The sequence below is a fragment of the Apteryx mantelli genome, chromosome 22 (genome assembly GCF_036417845.1).
Source record: "Apteryx mantelli isolate bAptMan1 chromosome 22, bAptMan1.hap1, whole genome shotgun sequence".
Classification (NCBI taxonomy): domain Eukaryota; kingdom Metazoa; phylum Chordata; class Aves; order Apterygiformes; family Apterygidae; genus Apteryx; species Apteryx mantelli.
The window spans coordinates 4,001,519-4,025,000 of NC_089999.1; the positions used below are offsets into that span (position 1 = coordinate 4,001,519).

At 42.3% G+C, this 23,482-nt stretch overlaps 1 protein-coding gene across 3 annotated transcripts in view; it reads right to left on the reverse strand.

The window, feature by feature from the left end:
- Nucleotides 1–23,482, reverse strand: part of AUTS2 (activator of transcription and developmental regulator AUTS2) — a 769,576-nt gene that overhangs the window by 233,114 nt on the left and 512,980 nt on the right. For all 3 annotated transcript variants that reach the window (XM_067309973.1, XM_067309972.1, XM_067309970.1), the window contains exon 5: nucleotides 10,210–10,239. In XM_067309973.1, the coding sequence (XP_067166074.1) occupies nucleotides 10,210–10,239 (30 nt within the window). The remainder of the gene's footprint in view (nucleotides 1–10,209; nucleotides 10,240–23,482) is intronic.

Here is a 23,482-nt window from a genome sequence, read left to right on the forward strand (position 1 = left end):
AGAGCGACAGCCAGCACCCAGCCCGGCAGGACCCGGTCAGCTAAAAATTAAACGTGTTCTTAAGCCTTTTCCTATTTTCATACATGGTGTTCTGCAGAGGTGCTTACAACACTAAAGTGGAGTTGCACACCAATATACCAGCTGGGATCTGCTTCTTTACTGTTGAAACATTTATAACACACATTGTTTGCACATCTGTGCGTCTTAAACCTGGAACTACTTGACTCTCAAAACATCTCTATGGGAAGTAGATAACCTGAGGTCTCGCGCTCCAGCCCTGTGGCTTTTCCTCCGGAATAAATGACAGTGTCCTTCCAACAAATACACCAGGGGTTCACCTGGGGGTAGAATAACGAGGCAGAGCAAAGAGACTTTCCGAGAAGGTGCTATCTTGTCCGCGAGGGAAACGGAGAGGACGAGATTATGCAAACGTGCAATGGTTTTGCAAAAAGATGAACGTTTAGAGAGGTTCTCACTCTGCTGCTACCTGCAGGCCCAACCCTAATTCAAGCCACGTGTTATTCTCTTAACTTCTCCCCTGTCCGGGGAATTTCAGGAATCTAAGATCTACAGTAGCTGTATTTTACCACTTCCAAGTCCACAATGCCCTTATTAGTGCTGAGCCAGATGGAGAGAAATATGCAGAAAACCAAAGCGGTACTTGCAGGAATCTCTCTCAATTCATTGGTGCATGCATTTAATTTCCTGTCTCCTTGTTTTCAGCCTGTCCTTGGATGTGTTTGTGAGAAACCTGAGAGGGTTACATGTGTTGTGGCCTCCAAGACTCTTAAAAACATGCAATAATTACCATAACTTCAATGTCTTTTTCTTTTTCCTTTCTAAAGGAAATTTCTTCAAACAAATGTCTCACCTTCTCATTTCTCAAGCCTGAGACTTTTTTTCTTTTCAAAGAAATGTGAGAACAGACATTCAGGAATGGGGAACATGCTTCATATATGATTATAAAATCCGATTTGTTATAAAAAACAGATGTTACTCAATAGCATAAAGTGTGCATGAATATTATATTTGAATAACATATAGTGCACAGTCCTTAAAGAAACATTTTATAAGCCAGATATGTTTGGCCATGGCCAAACTCCAAGATCCACAGACTGAGTTTGTCTGCCTCTGCACACATACCATCCATGCACACCCATTAATACCCGCTCCCCAAAACGCATATACAGCATATATATAAAATCAACAAATACCTATATATAGGTATATTGATCGTAATAAGCACACCAGCATGTTTTAGTACATGGGATTCCTTTCAGGATATCTAATCTTATTTTTGCCCGGAGGGTTTACAGATACTCATGCAAAATAAACGAGATTTTTTTTTTTTTCTTAAGAAAGCATCTCAGTTGAAACACTCTAAATTAAATTCAAAAATCCACATCACCCAGCATAACTATTTCCCAAAGGCTGGATTTCAGAGCACGCGTGGGCGTGCGCGTGTGTATGCGCACACACAGACACATACATATTTCTTTGTTGCCTTGAACTAGCCAAATCCAAGAGCAGAAAACTATACTGTGATTTTACCCCTGCATCGGTAGCACCCTGAAAATGGCACCTTGCCCAGCACTCCCACGTACTCCAACAACCTTCAAACTACTTTGATCAAAGTTTTGCTACATATAAAAAAAGATGCAATACTAAAAAGTGAACAAGGAAAAAAGCTATCATTTGAAACGCCTTTCTTACTGCGATCTAAGCTTCTGGAAGGGCTTTAGGAATTTGCCTGTTATCCTTAGAGATGCCCAAGACCGCGTCTTTGCCTCTTGTAGCGCCCTGTGATCATCAGCTTTAATCTCTCCTTCCTTCCTCCCCGCAAGGGAATCAGCTCCTATAATCAATACCCAGCTAGAACTCCTGGGCCCAGGCAAGTTTGGCTGCAAGTTTTGCAATAAAGCTTGGAAGATTAATTACCAGGAAGGCATTACACCAAAACAAAAGATCATGTTGTCTAAAGCAGCATCACATCCCAAAATTCTGCCTTCACCAAAACCACGAAAACAACATAGTGCACCTCACATGGCGTGATTTAACACCTTAGGATAGGCACACAGGGATATTTTGAACCCACACAGCCAGCTTATACTGAGAAGTATGTGAGCTGATAACCCCTAATGCTTAATCTCACCCCACCATGAATATAAATGCAATTAAACCTTTAAAACAAAACAAAACAACTTTTTTTTTTAATCCTTCCACCTGTGAGAACTCACATGAAATAGGAGTGAGGGCAGAAGAGACCAACCTCTCGGATATCAAACGTACAGCGCCTAGCTGTAGGTCGCAGACACGCTCTGTGCAAGGCTGGGCCTTTTGGATGAGAATATTACAGATACTGCTGTGGGCAGGAAGAGAGTTTGTGGGCAGTACCTATGGCTATTGTAGCTATTTATAAAAACCACTAGGAGGCTGCAATAAATTTATCTTAGGGTATATGTTATGCTTCTTAAAGAAGCATTTAAAAACATCACTATATTTGATTTAATCTCTCTAAGTTTCCTTAATACACGTTTCTCTGTATAGCTATACCTCTAATTTCAAATGTCCATATATATATATAAAAGCAGACATGTTGCAAGTAATGCACATCTAAATAAACATATATGTATAATGAAAATAACATTTTCATAGTATGTAAGTGTATGCATAAAAACATGCTGCAAAACATCATATATGTATATATGCCATAGTCGATGTTCTAAGATCCTACATAAGAGCAGTAATTGCTTATATAAAATAATAAAAAATAACTACACACATGCACTGGTACAGCTGTATATCTGTATCTGCATACCACATATATGCGCACAGCAAAACCCAGCATGCAATATAAACACACAAATGTAACCTCAGCATTTGGTGTATTTACGTACAAAATAGGTCGTACGTAACACGGTATGTGCCCGTTACACACAGACATTTAATATACATATAGCACCCTGCATTTGAGAACATTTCTGCTATTTTAAATTTTCATAAAATGCCTTTATTCTTATCCACATCAGCCATGCTTACAAATGATACTTTTGTAAAGCATAATAGCAAAGCCGTATTTTAAAAGACGGCTGCGACCCACGTGCAAACGCTCAAAGCGCCGTACATCCCAGGACAAGCGCTCGGTGGCATCTGTGCCAGCCTCCCCGCGTTTCAAGCCTTGACTGTTTACTCAACTGCCAGAAGATGCTCGAAAGCCCTGGGGAGAGCAAAACCTGTTTGGGCCATTGACATTGAGTATCCTTGGTGCAGCAAGTCAGGACCTCGGAGGTATCCATCATTACGCCCGCCTCAAGGCAGGCTGGAGCCAAGGAACTTGCCTGAGAAGCTAGTAAAATTTTAATGCACTCTGTAGTGCGGTCATGTCATACTCAGTTATGGCAAATAATCCCAGATGCCTGCAGAGGTAAAATGGAGCTGTAATGTGCTTGCCTCCTAACCCGAGCTGACAGCAATGATGTACGACTACCATTAGCGGAAAATATCACTTCAACTAACCCATGATCCAGCTCCGCTAAGGGTCACATTATCCATGAGGAACAAATTACACTCCCAAAGTAAATACAAATTTTCTACACGAAATGGGTACAAAAAAAAGGGAAAGGGGAGCCGGGAGGGGGCAGGGGGAGAGGGCGCGGGAGCGATACGTTACCTATGACAACATGCTGCCGGGTGACAAAGATGATAAAGGACAGGACAAATCACCGGCTGAAAGCGCCGGGGCACCGGCGGCCCGGCGAGCACGTACTCGCGCCTGCAAACACCGCGTTTCCCCCCCTCTGCCGCAAACGCATCATCTTTTACAACGAACAGGCTCGGCTCCGATTTTATTACCGCTCTAGCTGTAGGGACCCTCTGCGCGGCACATCAGATGAATAAAAAGGATCCTTATCTTTTCTCCTAATGGGCCTTAAACAGTAAGAAATACTTCATGATTGCCTGAGCGTTGCTAGCATATAAAGTCTGGGTGATCTTTCACCCTCGGGCCGCGTTGAAGGTGCTGCATTTTTCCGAGCTAAAAAGACAACACCTGTACAAATACGCGGTATAAATCTCACTGATGGGAACCATCCCGGCTTGGCTGAAACGGTTAGGAGAATAATACTGGGAAACTATTTCTCTAATCCTCTCCTTAGCCAAAATAAATACACGGCAAACAGGAAGATACTGGGATCCCATGACCTGAAGTCATCGCTTAAAACTGGGTTCTCAGCTGCTGTGTCCCCACAGAGCCTTGTTTGCTGAACACGTTAGTACCCACTATCAGTTTTTTTCCCCCAAGAACTCAGCTCTTTCTTAGCAGAGTAAATAACCCTTTCACCTTTTCAGAGCGCAGCACGCCAGCGCCGCAGGACGGATGATTGAACAGGCACCACGACGACCGAGCCTTTTCCCAGCAGCCGTAACCTGCCACGCAAACCCTCCCCTTCCCCAGGGAGACCCCGGTTTGGGGGAGAACATGTCCACCGCGATGCCCTCCTTGAGCTCCCATCCTCTCTTACTGGACTGGAGGTGACACCACTACATCTCTAGGTTTTCCTCCAGAAACCACCTCAGTCTTCATACACCTAGATTCGAAGAGTGGAGAGAGATGCCAGAACGTACTCTAATGCCCTTCTTTGCAATAACGCAATAAATGCTGAGATTTCCCTCTCTGACCAGACTTTCCCAGACCGGAAAAATTATATTACATTATTGATACTCCACCAGTGCATAAACACCAAATTGAAACCTTGGCTGAATTTCTAGACAGTAAGAAGAGTATAGATATTATGGCTACGGTTGCCATATAAAAGTTTAGCTGGCTCCCCGTTAGCTATCTGCTACGGCTCGGGCACCATCTAGGTGGACACTTTTCTTTCAAATGCCACCCAAACTACTTCTTGCCCCAGATTAAGGGAAAAACATTGCCACCACAGTTTTGCTTCCAAGTCTCCTACTAAAAAAAAAAAATCCCAAACTAAAGCGACTGCCCACACAACAATGAATGACATTTATCTAGGAACATAGTTCTCTAATGTACGAGATGCCATAAAGCAGTTTCAACATTGTTTAATCCATTTGCGATAGAGCTTTTATCGCTGGCAACAGAATATACAAGAGGAAGCCCTGTGCTAGGCAGCTATTTACCTTGGTCTTATGTTTTAAAGCGCGGTTTAAGGTGAGCTTGCTTTGGGTTCTGTTTCTGAAGAAAGAGTGATTTGCCGCGTTCAACACATGTTTAGGAGCAATGACACCTAGGCCAACCCAGCTTAAAAGGATGCTCTGTTTATTCAGGGTCAGAGCTGCAGCCAAGCACTGTCCAAAAACACTTTAGAAGCATAGTCAGGGTGCATGCGTGAATGCTTTTGCACGTGTATGGATATACCTAAACAACCAGTCCTTTTATGTGAGCATACCAGAGTGATTTATAATGTTTTCCATGCCATAATCTTAGGTTCATAGCTGGTTTATATATAATCAAATGTGTTAGCATTATCACTAAAAACATTCTGATGCATGAAATATCCTTCAGATGATTTTTTCCCCCCCCCACGGCCCACGTGGCGCCTACGGTGCCACTCGAGACAGAAATCAAGTCTGACGAGCAACACGCTCCCACCAAGGTGGGCTTTTTAAGTACAACCCGATCCCAGCCTGCTATCAAACTGCATCCTGCGCAAAGCTGTTCCCGTAGGAACACCCTGCGGCATTTGGACCGTAACCGTAACTAGTCCACCACTGCACCTGATGGCATCGGGCCCTGGAAGAATGCCTTTTATGGGACTCAAGAACATCACTAAGAGTCGATTGGGTACCGCTAAGATATATATGGCATCAAGTCATTAATCGCAGCCACTTGCATGTCAAAGTTGCACATTTCTGATTAAAGTTAGGTAAAATTCAAGCCAAAGCAGACCTTTTGTCCTCCTGAATCCAACGTAAGTAACAACTCTGTGTACATTGCAAAGCAGTCCCCGTTGATCAATGAAATATTTTCCTAGAAAAAGCTTCCGTGAAAAAAACACTAAAGCACCACAGATTGAGCCTTAATTTTAAAGCTAGTCTACACGGAGTGGTGAGAGGAAATGCTAAAGAGAATAAATAAAAAAGGACCTTAGTCCTTAAATCATCTTTAGCTCTTGACTTCCTCTTCACAGGTGTTTGTACGTCTTTTCAAACCAGGACTTTTATTTTCAGGAAACTATGCATTTGCACTAATGCTTTTTCAGTGTAGTAATTACTAGGGGTATAATTTTAAAGCTTGTATCTAGATATCAGAAGAAAACACAGTTGCACTTAATTTGTCAGCTCTGCAATAGCTTGCCCTAATTTTAAACTACCAACTCTGGAGACCTGCTCAAAGAGCAAGACTGACAGCCTTTTTAAATGGAGAAAATCTGAGGTCCCCTGGGATCCATACTGTTTTCTGATTCGGTAAGAAATCCCAGCGGCATTTGCTGAAAGGATCCCAGGACGGAAAACGACATCTCACTAAGTATTAGCGATTTACATTCTGATGCAAGGCCTCCAAATATACACTCCCTCCACAGATATACTTGTCACCTCTTCAGGTTTTTAGCAACAGGAGAACAAACTTTGAACACTCCGGTCCAACACCGTGTGCCTAATTAGAATGAAGGAGCATTAATCTATATAAATACATAAATTACCCACCCAAAACATGTCATTTAAAATTGAGATGCTGGCACAGCCTTAGATACAGTACTGCTAAGCAGGGGCTGCGTCATTTTTCAATTAAATATCCTTGTTTCTTCTTCCAGAGAAACCTCTGGAGAAATGTCTCATACGAGGGCAGACATAGACAGAAAGTGACTCTGTCTGTCGGCTCCCAATTAAAGGCTAGGGAAGATGGATTGGAGGCACAGCCACCACCTAATAGAGATCAGATATCAACAGTGATTTACACAGCCAGATAGATACATATTCAAGCGGGGAAAAAAAGAATACTAACAGCCAAAGATGCATTACTTTTCCTACTCTGTCACCACTCACTCCCCAGCTTCCCATGTCCTGCTCCTTCCTGGATTTTCCTATTTCCGTGTGGCCCTCGTAGTCAGGTTTGAGCCGACTAGCCTTTCGACCACCTTGACCTGTCACGCACCTTGCATCACATTGATCTGCCTTTTTTTATTCAAATGCACTGGCCTGTCTTCCTGAATCACAGGTCTTATTTATTCTAGCAGAAATACGTACACGTTATTCAGTGCCCTTCGTCGCCTCACTCCTTCCTCCTGCGGAGCTCTTACTTCCCATGCACGCTGGAGGATCACCCCTCCAAACTCCTAAATCAAAATTGTTTCCTTTCCGCATTTCTGAAGAGCAAGTACAGAACCCATCTGCAGCATTAACCATATATTCCGTACACTTCAGTTTACTGAAGTCCGTGAGAGATAGCCCTAAAGAAAAGTAGCTCCCCTCTTCACAGAAACATCTCAGCAAGAGATCTGTTTCTGGTGGGAGGTGAATAACTGCAGAATCCTAGGAATATGTTGACCTAGGACCAAGCAAGAGCAATCTGACAATTCGCTACCAGAACGGCTCCATCGTTGGAGGCTGATACCCTCGTAATGATACGAGACACTTGGGTCAAGGATCTTAGAAGTTCCAATCCCGCTGGATACCCTCAGCTCCTACTGTTGTTAACGAAACCTGAGGATGCTGAGCACTATTTATGAAATGCTCAACCTCTTGCACAGACATTTGGCACCTTCTCTTCTCCCGGTGCGTTTTGCTCATAGGAATTTTCGGTCCAAAAAACGCTCTTTTATTTCGAGCGGGGACTCAAAATCTTCCAGGGTCCTATTGAAAGGGATCTAAAAGATCCTGCCCGTCTGAAGAAAAGAAGTTTCTGCTTGTCAGTTAAACAAAGGAATAACGCACAGCCTCCTTTATAGTGTGTACTTTACCTGTCATCCAACAGCCCATTATCATGTCACGGCAGAGTGCACTTTTCTACAGGTCACTTTGTTTAAAATGACACGGATAATGCACATGTCAGCGAGCTGACAGTCCCGACCGTCCTTCAGAGATAAAAACCGCAAGACGAGCGCCTGTTCTTATCTGGGGTACATGCCTTGGTCTATCATCTAAGTCAGGCAGAACATGATTTCTCCAGAGAGCACTTTTTTCATTTCCTGATTTTAAGAAAATCAAATAAGCACCATTTGTCTTCATCTGAATATGCTTGACCTGCTCAAATGATGATGTCTCGCATTTTATAACAGGCTACATATGCTGAATTCAAATTAACAGCAGAACAAGGCCTTTAGATCTCCGCCTCGGCTGCCAACGCAGGCTGAATACATACGCCAGGGTTAGCAGTCGTCTTTTCGATTCGGGCCTGAGCTATAAAACTCAAAGCTGGGTCTGGTCCTGGGATCTGAATAGCACTAAATTACCAGGGATATCTGGATCTGCACTTAATCCCATTTCATTAGGGGGGAAGACAAAATATAGATCACAGGGATGAAATCCGGGTCTGGATTTTAAATCCTTCCTGCCCAAGCACTGGGATATTCTGTGTGAGGTACAACCTGGAGTCTCTCTCTTGCATTGTACTGCCAAAACGACCCTCAACTAGCAAAACCCGCATCCCAAATGCGGCCCATTTGCCTCATTATATAGGAGCGCTGTAAGAGAAAAACCTTGCGAATCCGGCAGAGGTTAGCTCTGTAAATGCAGCAGCGGCAGGAAATTACACTTCTAGTTGTAGGTGCCATAAACATAGGGGCTGAAATTCAGTTTATCATCTTCCACTGCAGAAGGAACATCCTGAAAATGAATAATCACTTTGCAGGATGGAATTTAATGGTAACGCATTAAAAATTCATATCCAAAAGTGCAGGTTAATATTCTGTGCAAAAACCCAACAAAACCTCCCTTTTCTGTTGTCACACTCTGATTAACTCCAGCGATTAGTTCCCTTATGAAAGGGAAATCACTGCAGTTCAAAGTAAACAGTGGTTCTTTAACACAGTTAGCAAATTATTAAGAGACAAGGAAGAAAAAAAAAAAATCTCTACTTGGGAAATAGCTGAAAGCTTAAGGGCAAAGATTTGGCAGTTGTATACATACAGTTTGAAAATTTCCTTGGCTTCCTGCTATCCAAACCCTGTGTAGAACTGATTAAGTTTACAAAAGGCGATTTCTGCGCTCATTGTTTGCTTGTGGATTTCACAAGATATTTGTTATTTTCTGTTGCATTAGCCGCACACCAGCACCATCCTCTCTTCTTCTTAGATTAACTTGGAGCTAGTTAACAGAATGTCTCATGAAACTCTAAATAATGCAATGACATTACATGAACCTCGTCTTCTGACATCTCGTTACCTTCTCCTCAACTTCCATTCTCTACTTTACTCAGTAAAAGAGGAGGAAAAAGTGATTACATTGTCAAAATATCTCTTAAACCTCAACATATGAATGAAATCACAAAATTCCAACCTGGAAATAAAGAAGTTAGAACAGTTTTTCTGCAATGATTATTTCATTTTGCCAAATAAGAAAGGTAGACATCAGTCTGTTCACAACAAAAATATAAGACATAAAAATGCATCATTGAGGATATTAGTTCTTCATTATCAGCTTTCTAAACAATAAATAGCTTTACAGACCAGTGCCTCTCTGACTCTTCTTCAGCATCACATTCTTCCTTTTTTCCCCACTTAGAAACCCACAATTAAGATAATTATCAGCAAGATGTGTCACTTGACTTAATGTACAGTTTCCAAATGTTGCTTCTAAAAAAAAGAAATCATCCCTAACACTTCAATTCGAGTTTGAAGAACCTCGCCTGTAGACAAGCAAAACGGGCAAGCGTGTGGTTAAATAACTGTTAAAAAAGTGTAAATGTGAGCATTACAAACGTATTCACTTGCGTTAAACTGTTAGCACTTCCCAAGGGAAAATGTAGCCACAGAAAGGGTTGGCAGTCCAAACGGTGTTCATAAACACCACACACAAACCCTGGCATCAGTATGCTTAAGGATGGATTGTGTAGCCTCCAAAATATTCATTAGAATACTCTTTCCTTAGAGGTCTACTCCAAAACCAAATCAAAGGGTACAAAGTCTTTTCTTTGTATAGAGTCGTACTGGATCAATCCAGGAAAGAAACTTTAAGTAACAGGATAACGGGAATAAGCAAATCCAACAACATTTTTGCACCCATACCAATTCCCTTTCTTACCTTTTCTTCTTGATCACTGTCACTGTCACACTGAAACAGAAAAAGAAAAAAGAACAGGTAAGAGAAGGTTGCTAAAGCAAAAAAAAAAAAGATTTCTCCCAACAAGACGCCCATAAGCCCTGTGGCTTCAACTCCAGTTCCTTCAGAGAAAACCACAATTAGCAGATAGGAGAGAATTTTTGCTTACTGTAGTTGAAGACAACACATTAGTATGTTTGTTCTCAGTGCAATTTTTCCATGATTCAACAACATGCACTTGCAATGCCCTCTGCTAGGCTAATTCACATGAAAGGGAGCTGATGGTGCACAAGCACATTTACACTTTAAAACTGGATCAGGGAGGAAGAAAAATATTAGAGGGCTGCTTCATTTTCTTTTGATGGACAGTATTTCTCATACCGCCTGCCAATAAATTAGCTTCAAAGGCTTCTCAGATTGGAGGGTATGGAAATAATTCAGGTTTGCCCATCCCAGAAGAGAAGCATTAACAAGGCCACCATTTTACTCCAGTATTATTTGAAAGATTCACCCTGTATCACTACTTACAGCTGCTCCACTAAAGAATTCAGACTGCAGTGGAACCAAGAATATGCCAAGATAATGGCTTCATTGAGATTCTCTAGACTTCAAAAGTAGCCCAGGTAACATGGTAGACATTTATAATACTGAACATTAACACTGGAGGGTCTTGCTAATTATCAAGTGCCATTGCTCCAATTTTAAATAACTTTTACCATTGGAGGAATACAACAGATAAACAGAGGAATCACAGATCAGTAGAGAGAAGCATCAGAACTCCAAACCACACTTGGATTTGCTAGAAGTATGCAAAGAGCGTTGGAAATAGGCATGCGAGGACTGTGCAACTAGCTGCTTCTCTCTTCGACCCAGATTCTGACTCATCCCTCCTAATTCTGAGTAACAGAGCAGTCACACTTGGCAACCTCTGCAGCAGAGCGCGAGAAACACCTCCGAACAGCTTTGGCATCTGGAGGACTGAATTGCCTCTGTCTTTCCAGGGATGGACTCAGACCTGGGCAAGTCTAACGGCAGATGCTTCAAAGGAAAGCCTAACATCACCAAACAGGAGAACTGGGCCTTCCTAACACAATCAGCTAGCCCTTGATTTATGTCCTTACAGCCGAGAAGTTAAAGTCTGTTATGCATTTGTATCCCATTTAATGCATCTGTGAATATTTTAATAAGACAACCAAATTCCTCTGAAATCAGTTCTATTTTGTGAAAGTGAATTCCAAAGGTTAACTATACAGTGGGATGTGAATAGACACAGACATTGCCAAATACACCCACAAATACGTATTTGATTTGCACAAGTCAACTCTTCTTCACTGTGTTATTTTTTTTAATTATAACTTTTCAGTTTCACTGGCTTTTTCCTTGTCTTTATTGGTACAGGGGGTGAAAGGTGCCTTCGCCCCAATGAGCTACATACTAATAAGTTAAAAGCTAAGAGTTATTTATAGGTATTTTCCAAACAATTTAAAGTGAAGCAAAAAATTAGAGAAAATTACAATCTGTCTTCGGATAATTCCAAACAGAAATGCAAGCAAAATTTCTTTAATAACTGAAATGATTTATACAGCACTAGTTGCACCAAAATACTCTGGGAACTAACAAATGAAATGGAGGACAAAGGTATGAGGCAGTTTTAGCTCAAAATTTGAAACCCTTATGCAAAGATTAAGCTTATGAAGAAGAGATAGTACTTAATAAACAGAAGGAAAAATCGATGTTTTTAGACGAACATGTTTTTTATATAATGTACTTATACCCTTATCCTGTAAAGGTTATGCATGTTGACTGCAGCCTGACTACGTATGTGAAATTTTGGTACGCAGGTAAGCATTTGCTGGCAAAGCAAGGCCCCATGTTTCCAGATCTCCATCCGTGAAAACCACAGCAGGTCACAAAGAATTCCCATTCACTATGCCCATTTTTACAGTTTGCTGCCAAAATTGAGCTGTTGGGCTACAGTACCTTTTTCCACCGTTTCGTTACTGCCAGGACCCAGCGTGACAGCAAGGACTGTGCCCTGTACACGAGGATGCAGTACACCGTATTGAGGTGACACCTCTCACGTACTTCAAAACAGGGAGCCCAGAACCAATCGCTCCATTTGTTTGCGCCCTCTCCACCCCCCGACAGGCTGGGAAAGAGCTGGGGGGGTTGCGGTTTCTGCAGCGGGGAGCTACTTGGGGGGAAGAATACTTGCCAGCAGCGACATCTGAATTTGCCAGCAAAACAGCTACCCGCGTTTGAGTGAATCTGCGGAGGAAGCGCGCAGAACGACATCGGTGGGAAGTGATTGCCACCAAAGAGTTAAGCCTCCTGCTTTCCGACAGTCCAGTTCTAATTTCAAGGTCCGCTTAATTCCGCATCAAATAATTACTGCTATACCCAGAAGCACCGTGTCTCCAGAGTTAAGCATATGGCGAAGGACTGAGACCTACTGGTGTCCATTATGGAAGCAGCACGGATGCCAAGCTGATTAAAAATGCTCGGGCTCCCTTCACAACATGCCCAGTGACTGACAGCTTCACGATTTGGCCAGTCACCGTGGCTGCCAAGAAAGCCTCTGCTGCGCGGAGGCCCACATGGCACGCGGAGAAAGCGGCTCCATTCCTGGTATTAAATTCCCATACTGACCCGAGGACTTTGCTGCGAGCTCAGCAGGAGCGCACCATCCAATTTACAGCTCCAGCCTCCAGAGCCCTCCGTGCCAGCCTCTGGCAGAGACGAATGATGGTCAAACCCCTCCAGCTCATAAATTATGCAAAGGCAATAAATGCACTCAGCAAACAGCTCCTAACGTTTGCCTCGCCTGGCTCCAGATACGCTTTGCAAAATGCCAGGGGTCCTGCGCACACCAGGCATCTATTTCACACCCAAAGAGGTTTTGTGGATGGGGTGCACGGTAAGGAGCCCCGCAGTCCGGTAGAGCTGTCCCCTTCCAACAGCAGGATTTCATGGAGAAGTTTTACAAAAGGAAGAAAAAGAAAAAAGAGAGGGGAAGGAGGAAAAGGCTTTTGCACTGCTTTGGGGTTACATTTTCATTCAGTACGTACAAGTGCCCACATAGGAACACATGCATGTGGGTTTTGCACAGCTCTAAGTTGAATTTTCTGGGCAGATTGAAGACACCAATTTCCTCTGCTCCATGGAAAGAATCAGAGAATTTATTTGCAGGGGTAACTCCAGGAAGACTTACAGGAGAAGAGAGGAAGAGGTTTGTTGATCAGGTTGGAAACTGAAGTGGAGCACTTGCACGTCCTCCCTGTGCCTGACCCAAGTCTGCAGTCCAGGCACTCTGGGCATCTCGCTTGCACCCAAATCCTCCAAGGGTCCCGACTCGATGTGCTCACTTTTGGATGCCTTTTTTCCTTCTCTCTTTTTTTTTTTTCCTCCCCCCTCCAGAGGTGCTAAAGGGCTAGCAGTTTCCATTTGCTGCAGACTCTACTGCTAACCACTTCTGAGGAGCAGGGCCTGGAAACGGAAGCTCCCAAAGCCTGAATTCGATTACCCAAAATTACTGCTCACATTTGAGAACTTGACTCCGCGTTGCTTGCTACCTCAGTTCCCTCATTTGTAAAATAGGGAAGAAATATTTCTCTACCTCCCAGGGCCACAGAAGAAGTAAAATAATTTAAGTGCTTTGAGATTCTCCAAGCAAAAGCACAACGCAAATCTATACAATGGAAACAGCAGAACCACAGTGTCTTAATCTCACTTTAGTCTGCTACACAATCCTTGGCAGCTTGGTTAAGATTCCATTAACTGACAGGTTTCACTGTATTAATAACAAATTCACCTTTTTTTTCCTGTGAACAGGTTAGACACAGCCTTGTTTTTTATGAATTCAAGCATGCCTATCAATATTTCCAGAAGGAAATCTCACCTGAAGGGATAAACGCCATTACCAGACACAGAGGTTACGGCAAAGGATAGCAAACTGAACCTGAGCCTGAGTCTAAATATACAAAATGGCAGTTTAGGTTTCTGTCATTGATTTAGCAATGGTAAATTAGAGGGATAGTAGACAAGTGTTTCTTCTCCATAATCTTGTAGTTCAGAAGTGGCCCTGCTTTTCCAACATTTTTAAATGCCCCTCATTTTTCACCAAGTGCAATCAGTACTCTCCAAAGATTCTTTAAAAATAGTGGTTTGCATTTTGGACAAGTGAACTCTATTCGGTAAACTTCTCCTAGGTAACTGATAGCACACTTGCTGTACACTTGGATGAAGGTGAAAGATGTTCCCATGCACGAGTCCAGCCCAAAGGTTTTGCACCAGACACGTCCCATTTTGGAACTTAAGCGATGGAAATGCTTCGTGCTGGCCTTCCGCTTTCAGTTGAGTAACCGCATTTTGTGGCAATTACAAAAAGATAGTTTTTCAATGTTCTTCATGTCATGCTTCAGGAAGCCAAGGCTCCGTGCACACACTACATCTGAATATTCTGCAAATCACAGGAATCCAAACTATCATTCGCAGATAGCATGACCTGATTTTTGGATAACTGTCACTACCTTCACGGGGAGCTGCAAGTGATAATGTGACAAATCAGGACAAGGAGTCTGCAGGCACATTTTACACCTGAGCAAATAGAGGCTTTTTTCTCTGATTCTCAAATGCAAGGCATTTACTGTCTCCAGACTGAACGTGAGTTATGACTGATTGTAGTCAACTAAGGCCAGGTTTGAAAAGGATCCAGAACCAGATTTTCAAATGCTGGCCTACGTTATCAAAAAAACAACTAAACACCCCTCAGCTCTCATTTAGGCACTGAAATGAAAGCCAGATGAGCAAAACTGCTGAGCACCCCCAGCTCCCGTTATGACATTTATGGCCAAGATTTCAAACGAGCATGGCACAAAAATGCTGTGAAGCCCTTTCAAAACATGGCCTGCTGGGCCCCTCAGAGGAAGCAGCACTTGAAATGGCTATTTTATGGTTTCGAAAGTCTTGTACCAAGCAGAAGGGTTGCAGAAACTCTTGCAGTTTTCCCAAAGGAGAGACAGTGCTACAAACCAAGCCCAAAGCAAGTGGCAGAAAATTCACTCAAAACTAGCTCCACAGAGAAGTTTTTTGTATGACTTATGCAAGTCTTAGGATCGTTCCTGATTTCAATAATCGGTCCAGATTGACAACGACTTGCTCAGAGCGGCCACAGGTATCATCACTCCAACAGTCTGAATATCTTTAATAACTAAACCACACAGGGTACCAGGCACCACGTCACTCGACAGGCACATGCCAAGTGTTCATGCTTCATTTTGCAGTACTGCTGCAACTTCGTGCTCAAGCGGCACTAATCGGAACCAATAACCCTCAAACTTGCATTTCTATACACTTGCTGCAGTCAAGATGCAAACTGTTGTTCCCAAAACAAACCCACTATGAGGAGGAAACACGCAACCTTCTAAGGTCTTCGTACCAACAAAATAGAAGGCTCCTTTTTCTTCCCCAGATTAAGTCTTCTAAACTATTGCTATCAGGCAAGGCTGACGCACCTCATGTGTTTTGGAGTATGAGCAAACATAACCGCAGTCTGGTAAACTGGGAAGTGGAAAAAGAACTCTCCATTTCCTTTATAAGGTTTAATTACTGCTGCGTTTTGTAGAAGAAAGCAGAAAAACTGAGGACTGGGCTAAAGATGGCATCGTACCTCCCAGGTCTTCTGCCCCAGTTGGACAGAGCGTTAAGTTAAAATGCACAGCACATCTCCCACTGCACCGGCAGAAGGGGACTGATCCTAATGCCACATTTCAAAAAATCAGTCGCCCTGCGAGGTTATAGCTATAATTTGCGCCCATTTTAATAGCTTGAGAGAGTCTGGTCCAAATCAAGCTGAGCAAAGGTCTCAGCTCATTCAGGCTGAAGCAACACTGTGGAATTCTATGTACCTTGCTGATTGAACACATTCTTGTGCAAAAAGTGGCAATCATTGAATATATCACGTACAATGACATTGAGGAGGGCATTGTTCTCTATTCTGCTCAATGGACTTTGCTGGAACAGCTATTTCATATCTTGGATCCATTTATCATTGCCACCAAAGGAGTCAGCGCTGCTGAAACGCCAGCGCTGAACAAAGTGATTCTACTCATCTGTCTGCTGAAAAGAAATCTGAAGAAAATGAGGGAAAACCCAGACCTCAGCCATGTTCACACTGACATTTACAATATTCTTGTCCATCTATCCACCAATGACAAACTGACAGCCTTGGAAAGGGCAAAGATGATATTTTAGCTATACAATTAGACCTTTGCTTCCAAGAAAAAAGGAGATAAAAACATCTCCTAGATGAAAGGAGACACAGACAGGGAATAAATGGGCAATTTTCTAATTGATGAAATGGAGACAGGGAGAGTCACAAAGAAACTAAGAGCAAGAATTTCTCTTTTTCTTTCCCATCTCTGACTTTGCCTGCAAGTAGAATTCAGCATGGAGCTCTTTGCCAAGGAATCTTATATATAGCCTCTCACAAATTGGTTAACATCACAGTCTGCTTAGCAATTCTTTACCACTATTCACAGTGATTCAATGTAAGGTACGACTCAGAGATGGTCTGAAAAGTTTAAGGTCTGCTTTCTCAAAAGCCAAAATTATGGATTATTCACATAAAAGTCCCATTTTACACAAATTACCTTAGTCTGGACAAAAGATTGCAAGGCTGACCTCTAATCTGAATTCCATTTTATCCAAACTACTTCAGTTCAGATGAAATATATCAGTCTTGGACATTTAAAGTTATCTTGGCCCCTCAAAGGAAAAATATTCAGAACTTAGGACCACTTTCAGCTATAACTCTCTTTAATTCCTCCTACCCAGGACTTATACGACTGTTTTACACAGCAAACTGACACAACTAGTGGCTCCCTCTAGCTCCACCATCAATAAAACAATGGTTTTTTATATGAAAGAATTATATTTTTAACATTAAAATGAAAAAAAGATCATGCATGATAATGTAGATCCACATTATGTTTATATGAAGCATGTACCTCCTTTGCCACTCGTGGAGGGTATACATAATTCTGGTACACCACAACGGGCTTGCTTGTAAAACAAAGGGGGATTTCACTCCAGAAAGACAGCTAAACATGAGTCCTACCTTGAGGGCGATTCTGTTGTTTCCAAATCACCCTGTACTTTAAAATCAATAACCACGCAGAGAGCTTGCAGGTCAAACCCGGCCCGTAAGACATCCTAAGAGGCGTACTGCCTTCGCCTTGAGGAAGAGCTGTGGCAGCAGCAACCCTGGCTGCATGGACACACCGAGCCCAACGCTGCTGCGGCTGTTTCCTTCTGTTTCCACGGTCCCATCTGGCAGCAGGAAGCCCCCAAAGCCCATGCCTGCTCCCAGAGTAGCAACCAACTTGGACTGGGTTGCAACCTCACTTCCTTTCCCCATGCTCGACTCTGCTCCTCTCTCTGAACCCCCAGCTATCCAGACCCAGGAAAGGCAGAGGAGGACCACGGACTCTTACAGACACTGTTATGCTGTGAGGTGACTAGAACGACTCCTTGCATAGGAAAAAGATCGGGCTGTCCAGATGCAGATAGGTAATGTCGTTTAAGGGGAAGGGAAAGGGTGGAAGAACTTCTCGGGCTGGCTGGGGAAGCAGCAGGACCACAAAATGCCAAACTGGCCTGAAGGGCTGCCAGGAACTGCTGCTGCTCCTTGTCCTGTCTGTGTGCGCGGGGCTGTTTCAACCTGAGAAACAGGCCACCAGCACCTTCAGGCACAGCCCTAGAGAAGGATGAAGGGGAAACCACCCCATAAGAAACATTTTCCTTTGCTCCTTTGGAGCAGAGTTGAGATTGGTAAATTACTGTAGTTCGTGGAAAAGTGCATCTCCGCCGGTTATCACTTCCGATGGCTTCCTTATGGTGTCATTGCTCAGTGAACCCACAAGTGCTCAAGTCCCAACCCAACTATCTCTGAAATACAGGAAGGTGCTCCTACCAGTTTCAGTAGAAGATTAAAGGGGCCTTCCAGATGCAGCATTAGAAAGCTAACAATGCCACGAGCTACTCAAATCAGCATCCTCAGAGAGCGCCTGCAGAAATCGAGCATCCTAATTCCACTAGATTATCCGGGCACTTAGCAACCATTGGATATTTAAACATCCTAACCTTAATTTTAGGAAGTCGTGCTCTTTTGCAACAGAAGGATGAGCTCCTTGCCTCAGTTCCTCAATACTCTACACCAAAAACCTGACTATATTCCTTCTGCTTCCGAGATTCTGAATGTACCCTTGCTGCCTTTTTATTTGCCTTTCAGCTGTACATAATTTGCAGTACGTAATGTCATTTTTAGCACTCATCCAAACTGACGAGTACTTTGTCAGGACTCAGAAAATAAATAATGGTAAATAATAATAAAAATGTGCATTTAACTGGTGGACTAAGTCAATAGCAAAGAATTAAACTAATCAGTGTTTAATGAAGTCAGTGCCTGATAGTGCATTAGCTAGGGTCTCAGTATGAGAAAGGATTCCTATTATTCATACCTCCTGGTCTTAGCTCAAGAGTGCAGTTTGGGATTTGAGCCTTCCAGATGCTTACAGGCTAATGAAATCAAAATATCCTGATGGACAAGAAGCAAAGCATGTTATGGGTTAAAATAATACAAGAATCTATTTTTTCCACTGTGTTGTGATCCATAAAAATCACCCTGAGCCTTTCCTCTTTCTTCTCTGCCTGTGAAGCCAATTGCTTTGATTGCAGTGATATGAGCTTGCTGAAATGACTTGCCCTTGCTTGTGAAGCAAATGGAACATGCTAATAGAACTTATCGCATTACCCGATGCAAAAGTGCCATAGCTCATTACTTTAAGATAAAAGGATATCATTGCAGACGGGAAGCAGAATTGACTTTCTGAGGCCCGACTTGATGATGATTTAATCAACTGCTCTCTTTCACTTCTCATCTCTGCGCCTGTCGGTTTCACAGGTGCTGTTAAATGAGACACTCAGAAAGTGAGCGGAGGCAAAGAAATTGCTGTCATTACTTTTCAAGAAAGGAGGTATGCAAATTTTCGACAGAAAGATTGCGTTCATAATGGGCCTGGTAAAATACAAGGATCATGCTTGACAGGTGAGGGCAAGTCATTTGTACGTCCTTAAAGTGAAGCAACCATCCTCATTTAGAAATTGTGCTCGATAAGAGAAGCTACAAATGAAAACCATGCAATGGCTGAGAAGCAGCAAGCAAACCTTTGAAGGCTTTGCTATTGCAAATCTGACTTCAGCAGGTGCCTGGCGTGCCTTCACACATGCCTATTCCTAGCTGCCAGATGGCCAAATTGTGACCTCAGTGTCTCACAGAGAACTCCTCTTAAATATATTTTTTCTCCTGTCAGCTTTGCATGCGCAGGCTGGGGTCTGAGAGTTTCTTCATCCCCATTGCCAGAAATAGGAATTGCAAGACAAAAAGCTAAGACAAGATGGAGTGAAGTTTGAAAATGGAATCAATCGGTTGGAGGTAACGACTTGTTTTCTTATGCATATAACTGAGCATTACAAATCTCAGGAGCTCGAGCGCTTGTGGCTCATCCAGCCAAGTAAAAGGCAAAGAAAGAATAACCTGCAAGAGGCTTGTGCAGGGAAGCAAGCAGGACAAGAAAATGCTTGTTCTGGGCCTAAAAGGTACCTGGTGTCCTGTGTGATTATAACATGAAAGCAAGGGAAGAAAGAGAGCAGTTTAATGGTCTGTTGGTCTAATGGAAGACCTCCGATATTCCAAAATTAGAAGTAAAAAGATAGAACAATAATTGATGTGATGAATTATGTAGTCTAAAAACACTTTATAGACCTTGGAGGGCTATTGAGCTGTTTGGATCATTTTAAATGGGGAAAAGAGAAATACAAAGCTCTTACTGGTGTCAATCAGGTTTTCAATCAGAGCTTGATAGTCAATCACAATTAACAGATTCCTTGGGGACTCCACCGTATGCAAGTTATGGGTACAATAGTTAGCCATAAAAATGTTAACATTTTGCCTCAGATTAACACAGAATTAATGCCATGAATGTTGAGAATTAAATAGGAACAGTTAGGAAATATTGCCACAAAGGAAGTTTGTTACAATGGAAAAGGTTTTAAGTAAGAGCAGCCACTGTTAACTCATTTAGATACACTCATTTTAAGAACTTAAGGTATTCTTTCTCAGGATACATAATTCATTTGATCAGATGCTCCTATGTTTGCTTATGAAGTGCAAGTATTAGATATATTATATTAGATATATTATTTGACCATTTCCCTATGCCTCAGGTTCTTGACCACTCTATACCTAAGCAAACGGTAGCGACCCAGTAATACCCTACGGATCTGTCTTGCCTCTTGCCAGAAACACTTCATTGAAGGTTGAAAAGCAACATGGTCTAGGAGAAACGGCTTTGGACTAGGATGTGGAAGATCTAGCTCTGTCACTGGCTCTCAGGATCACCTCAGATAAGTCACTTAATCTGTTCTTCTATCAAACCCCTACTTTTCATTTATTTGGACTATTAAATAGTACACTCTTTAGGATTGGGTTACTTTTTACTATATATGTTCATAAAGTGCCTAGAACAACAGGGCTTGTTCTTAGTCAAAGAATTTTGGTGTTAGCAGAAGTTATAAAGAAGAAAAAAAGCGTTAAGACTTGGATCAGGCCCTAGACACATAATACTTATTTTCAATATATAATTCTACCTCATTTTCCACCAACTAAACAGCCTAACCTATAGAAAATCATATCGTTTCAACTGAAAATTATTTTTATTTTAAAATTAGATACACAAAGAAGCGATAAAATGTCAACATTGCAGAGGGGTCGTCGTCGTCGTTCACAGGCTGCAGCAACTCTGAACACAAAATGGATGCTGAACACACATGAAGAGACGTTCGGTTGACGTGCAAGATAAACTAGTTGTAGAAATAATATCGAAAACAAAATATAATGAATAAAAAAAAGCTAGCTCTTCTCTTTCCCAAACAAGCAGCTCTTTAGCTTTTCGCCCTGTACCTTTACACTAGGCTAAGCAATTTAAACTGAATTGTATAAATAATAATCCCCCAAACAACCCAAAACAATTGATCCTTAGGGATGAGACCTTAACAGCTGAGCCATAAACCTCTGAACATTGCATTTTAATGGATACTAAAAACCTCTTAACTAAGCTATATAAATATAACCTGAAACAAAATGATTTATTTGTGTTCTAAGCTGTTTTCAAACTCCCATAAATGTTCCTCATTGTCATAATGCCAAAAAAATAACTCAGGCTGTGCACTCAGCCCTGTAAACGGCCTTCTATGTTGTGCTTTCTTTCTCTTTTCCACTCTGTTTTATAGTTCATTACTTGCACAGTTGTTATATATTATTATTATTTATTGCGGCCTTTAGCATTTTTGTAAAATTTATAAATTGTTCGTACTAGACCTGAGGGAGTACAAGGATTATTCTAAATCTACAGCCAGTAAATATAAATTCTAAGGACAATGGCCCACTCCGGCCTGCTTTCCTCACGTTTCCTGTTTTGACATACTCTATGCTATAATTTGGAATTTGTAATCTCTTATTAGAAAATGAATGCATTCGATTTTTTTCCAGACTGCTGCAATTGCAGTGATTGGAATTAAAAACAGGGGGTTACATGTCTCTATTTAGAGGTAGGCAGAATTGCATGTCCCCGATTTATCAAGCTGAACTCAACCCTATTTGCTCTCAGAGCGGCTGGGCAAAGGTAAGAATATTAATATTCAGGGGAGACACCACCCAGCGGAGCATCCCCTGCTGAGGCCTCCTCTTTCACTAGCGCATGGGGGTAGAAGTGGTACCTCTGTGCCCACATTGCTACTTCTAATCGAACCTTTACGCTGGGCTTCTCCAGCTCTCCCTTCCTGAGGGCTTCTTGAATCAGTCCTAAACCTGGGTGTCCCTCCTCTCTTTTCAGAAAAATCTCCCTACGATTCCAACATTGCTCTCTGCAACACTGATACAAGAAAACTGGGACTCACAGTGCTAATGTGGCTACGGTTACAGTAGAAAGACAGAAGATTTGGGATAGGACCCAAATCTCAGCTTTAGAAACCACTCCCACATACAAAATACTCACTATGTAAAACAAGGCCCTCGGTTTACCACCAACGCACTTCTAGCGGTGCTATAAGAAAGGCGTTTGGTTTTTTTCCCACTGCTGCATTAACCTCCCACCAGAGTAAGGTGATAAAAACCCCTGTATCATAAATGATATCACTGACTCCATGACTGTTACCAGCAGTGGCAAATTACCTGGCACAGCCAAGGCAAGGTGTTGCTTTAAATAGCTGGCTTTTAGCACAGTGTTCAGAAAAATTATCCTTGTCCAGATGAGTCTTGGAAAATGCAAGAGTTTTGCCAGCAACAACTGTGTTTAAACACGGCTGTAGCTAGCACAGTGTTGAGTGTCGCTAAGACTGACTGTATGCTCCTTTTTCAGCTGCCACAGTACCGAGACTTCACACTGTTAAAAATTATCTCTTCCAAAGGGAAACCCCGTGGAAGGGCTAGGAGACATCCTGAATATAAAACAACGGACTTTCCATTAAACCTTTCATCGGGAAAGAAGGGAGATGCTGAAATGGCAGGGGATGCATCTGGCAGAACAGGTCTGTTTTCCAAGACCGCCGGGGAATCCCGGAAGGCGGAAGCTTCACGTCTCTGATCTTTGCGGTCACCCCTCTCTGACTCTATCCCGCAGGGAAAAAAAACCTCTGTGGAACAAGGTTCACACTGGTTTTCTCTCTGCGTGTTCCCAGCAAACCACCTGCATCTTGTACAACACGCATAAAGGAATTTTAACCTGCTCAGCATGTGCTGTACAGTTTTGAGACAGATTATGTAGAGAATGGATATTCACTGCCTCCTCCAGAGATGTTTGCGATGAATACGGAGCCCTGGAATTTCACAAGGGACTGTTTAGAGAGGTAGAGACTCCCTCTATTTTATAGACTGTAGATGCCAAACAATTGGAAATTCCATTCTGATCTCCTCTGAAAATCTAGTAATAAGAAGGCTCTGAGATTTCAGAGACACTCTCTTCACAAAAACCTTGTGTAGGCTTTATATTCAGTCTAAAAAGCAAGCGAATAACAAGATGCAATGGATAAAAACCCAGCTAGATAAATTTAGACTGAGTGCATATTTTAAAAACTGGGGATCATTTAGAACTGAAATAATTTACTTAGAAACAGGGTAGATTTTTCCCTAATCAAAAAA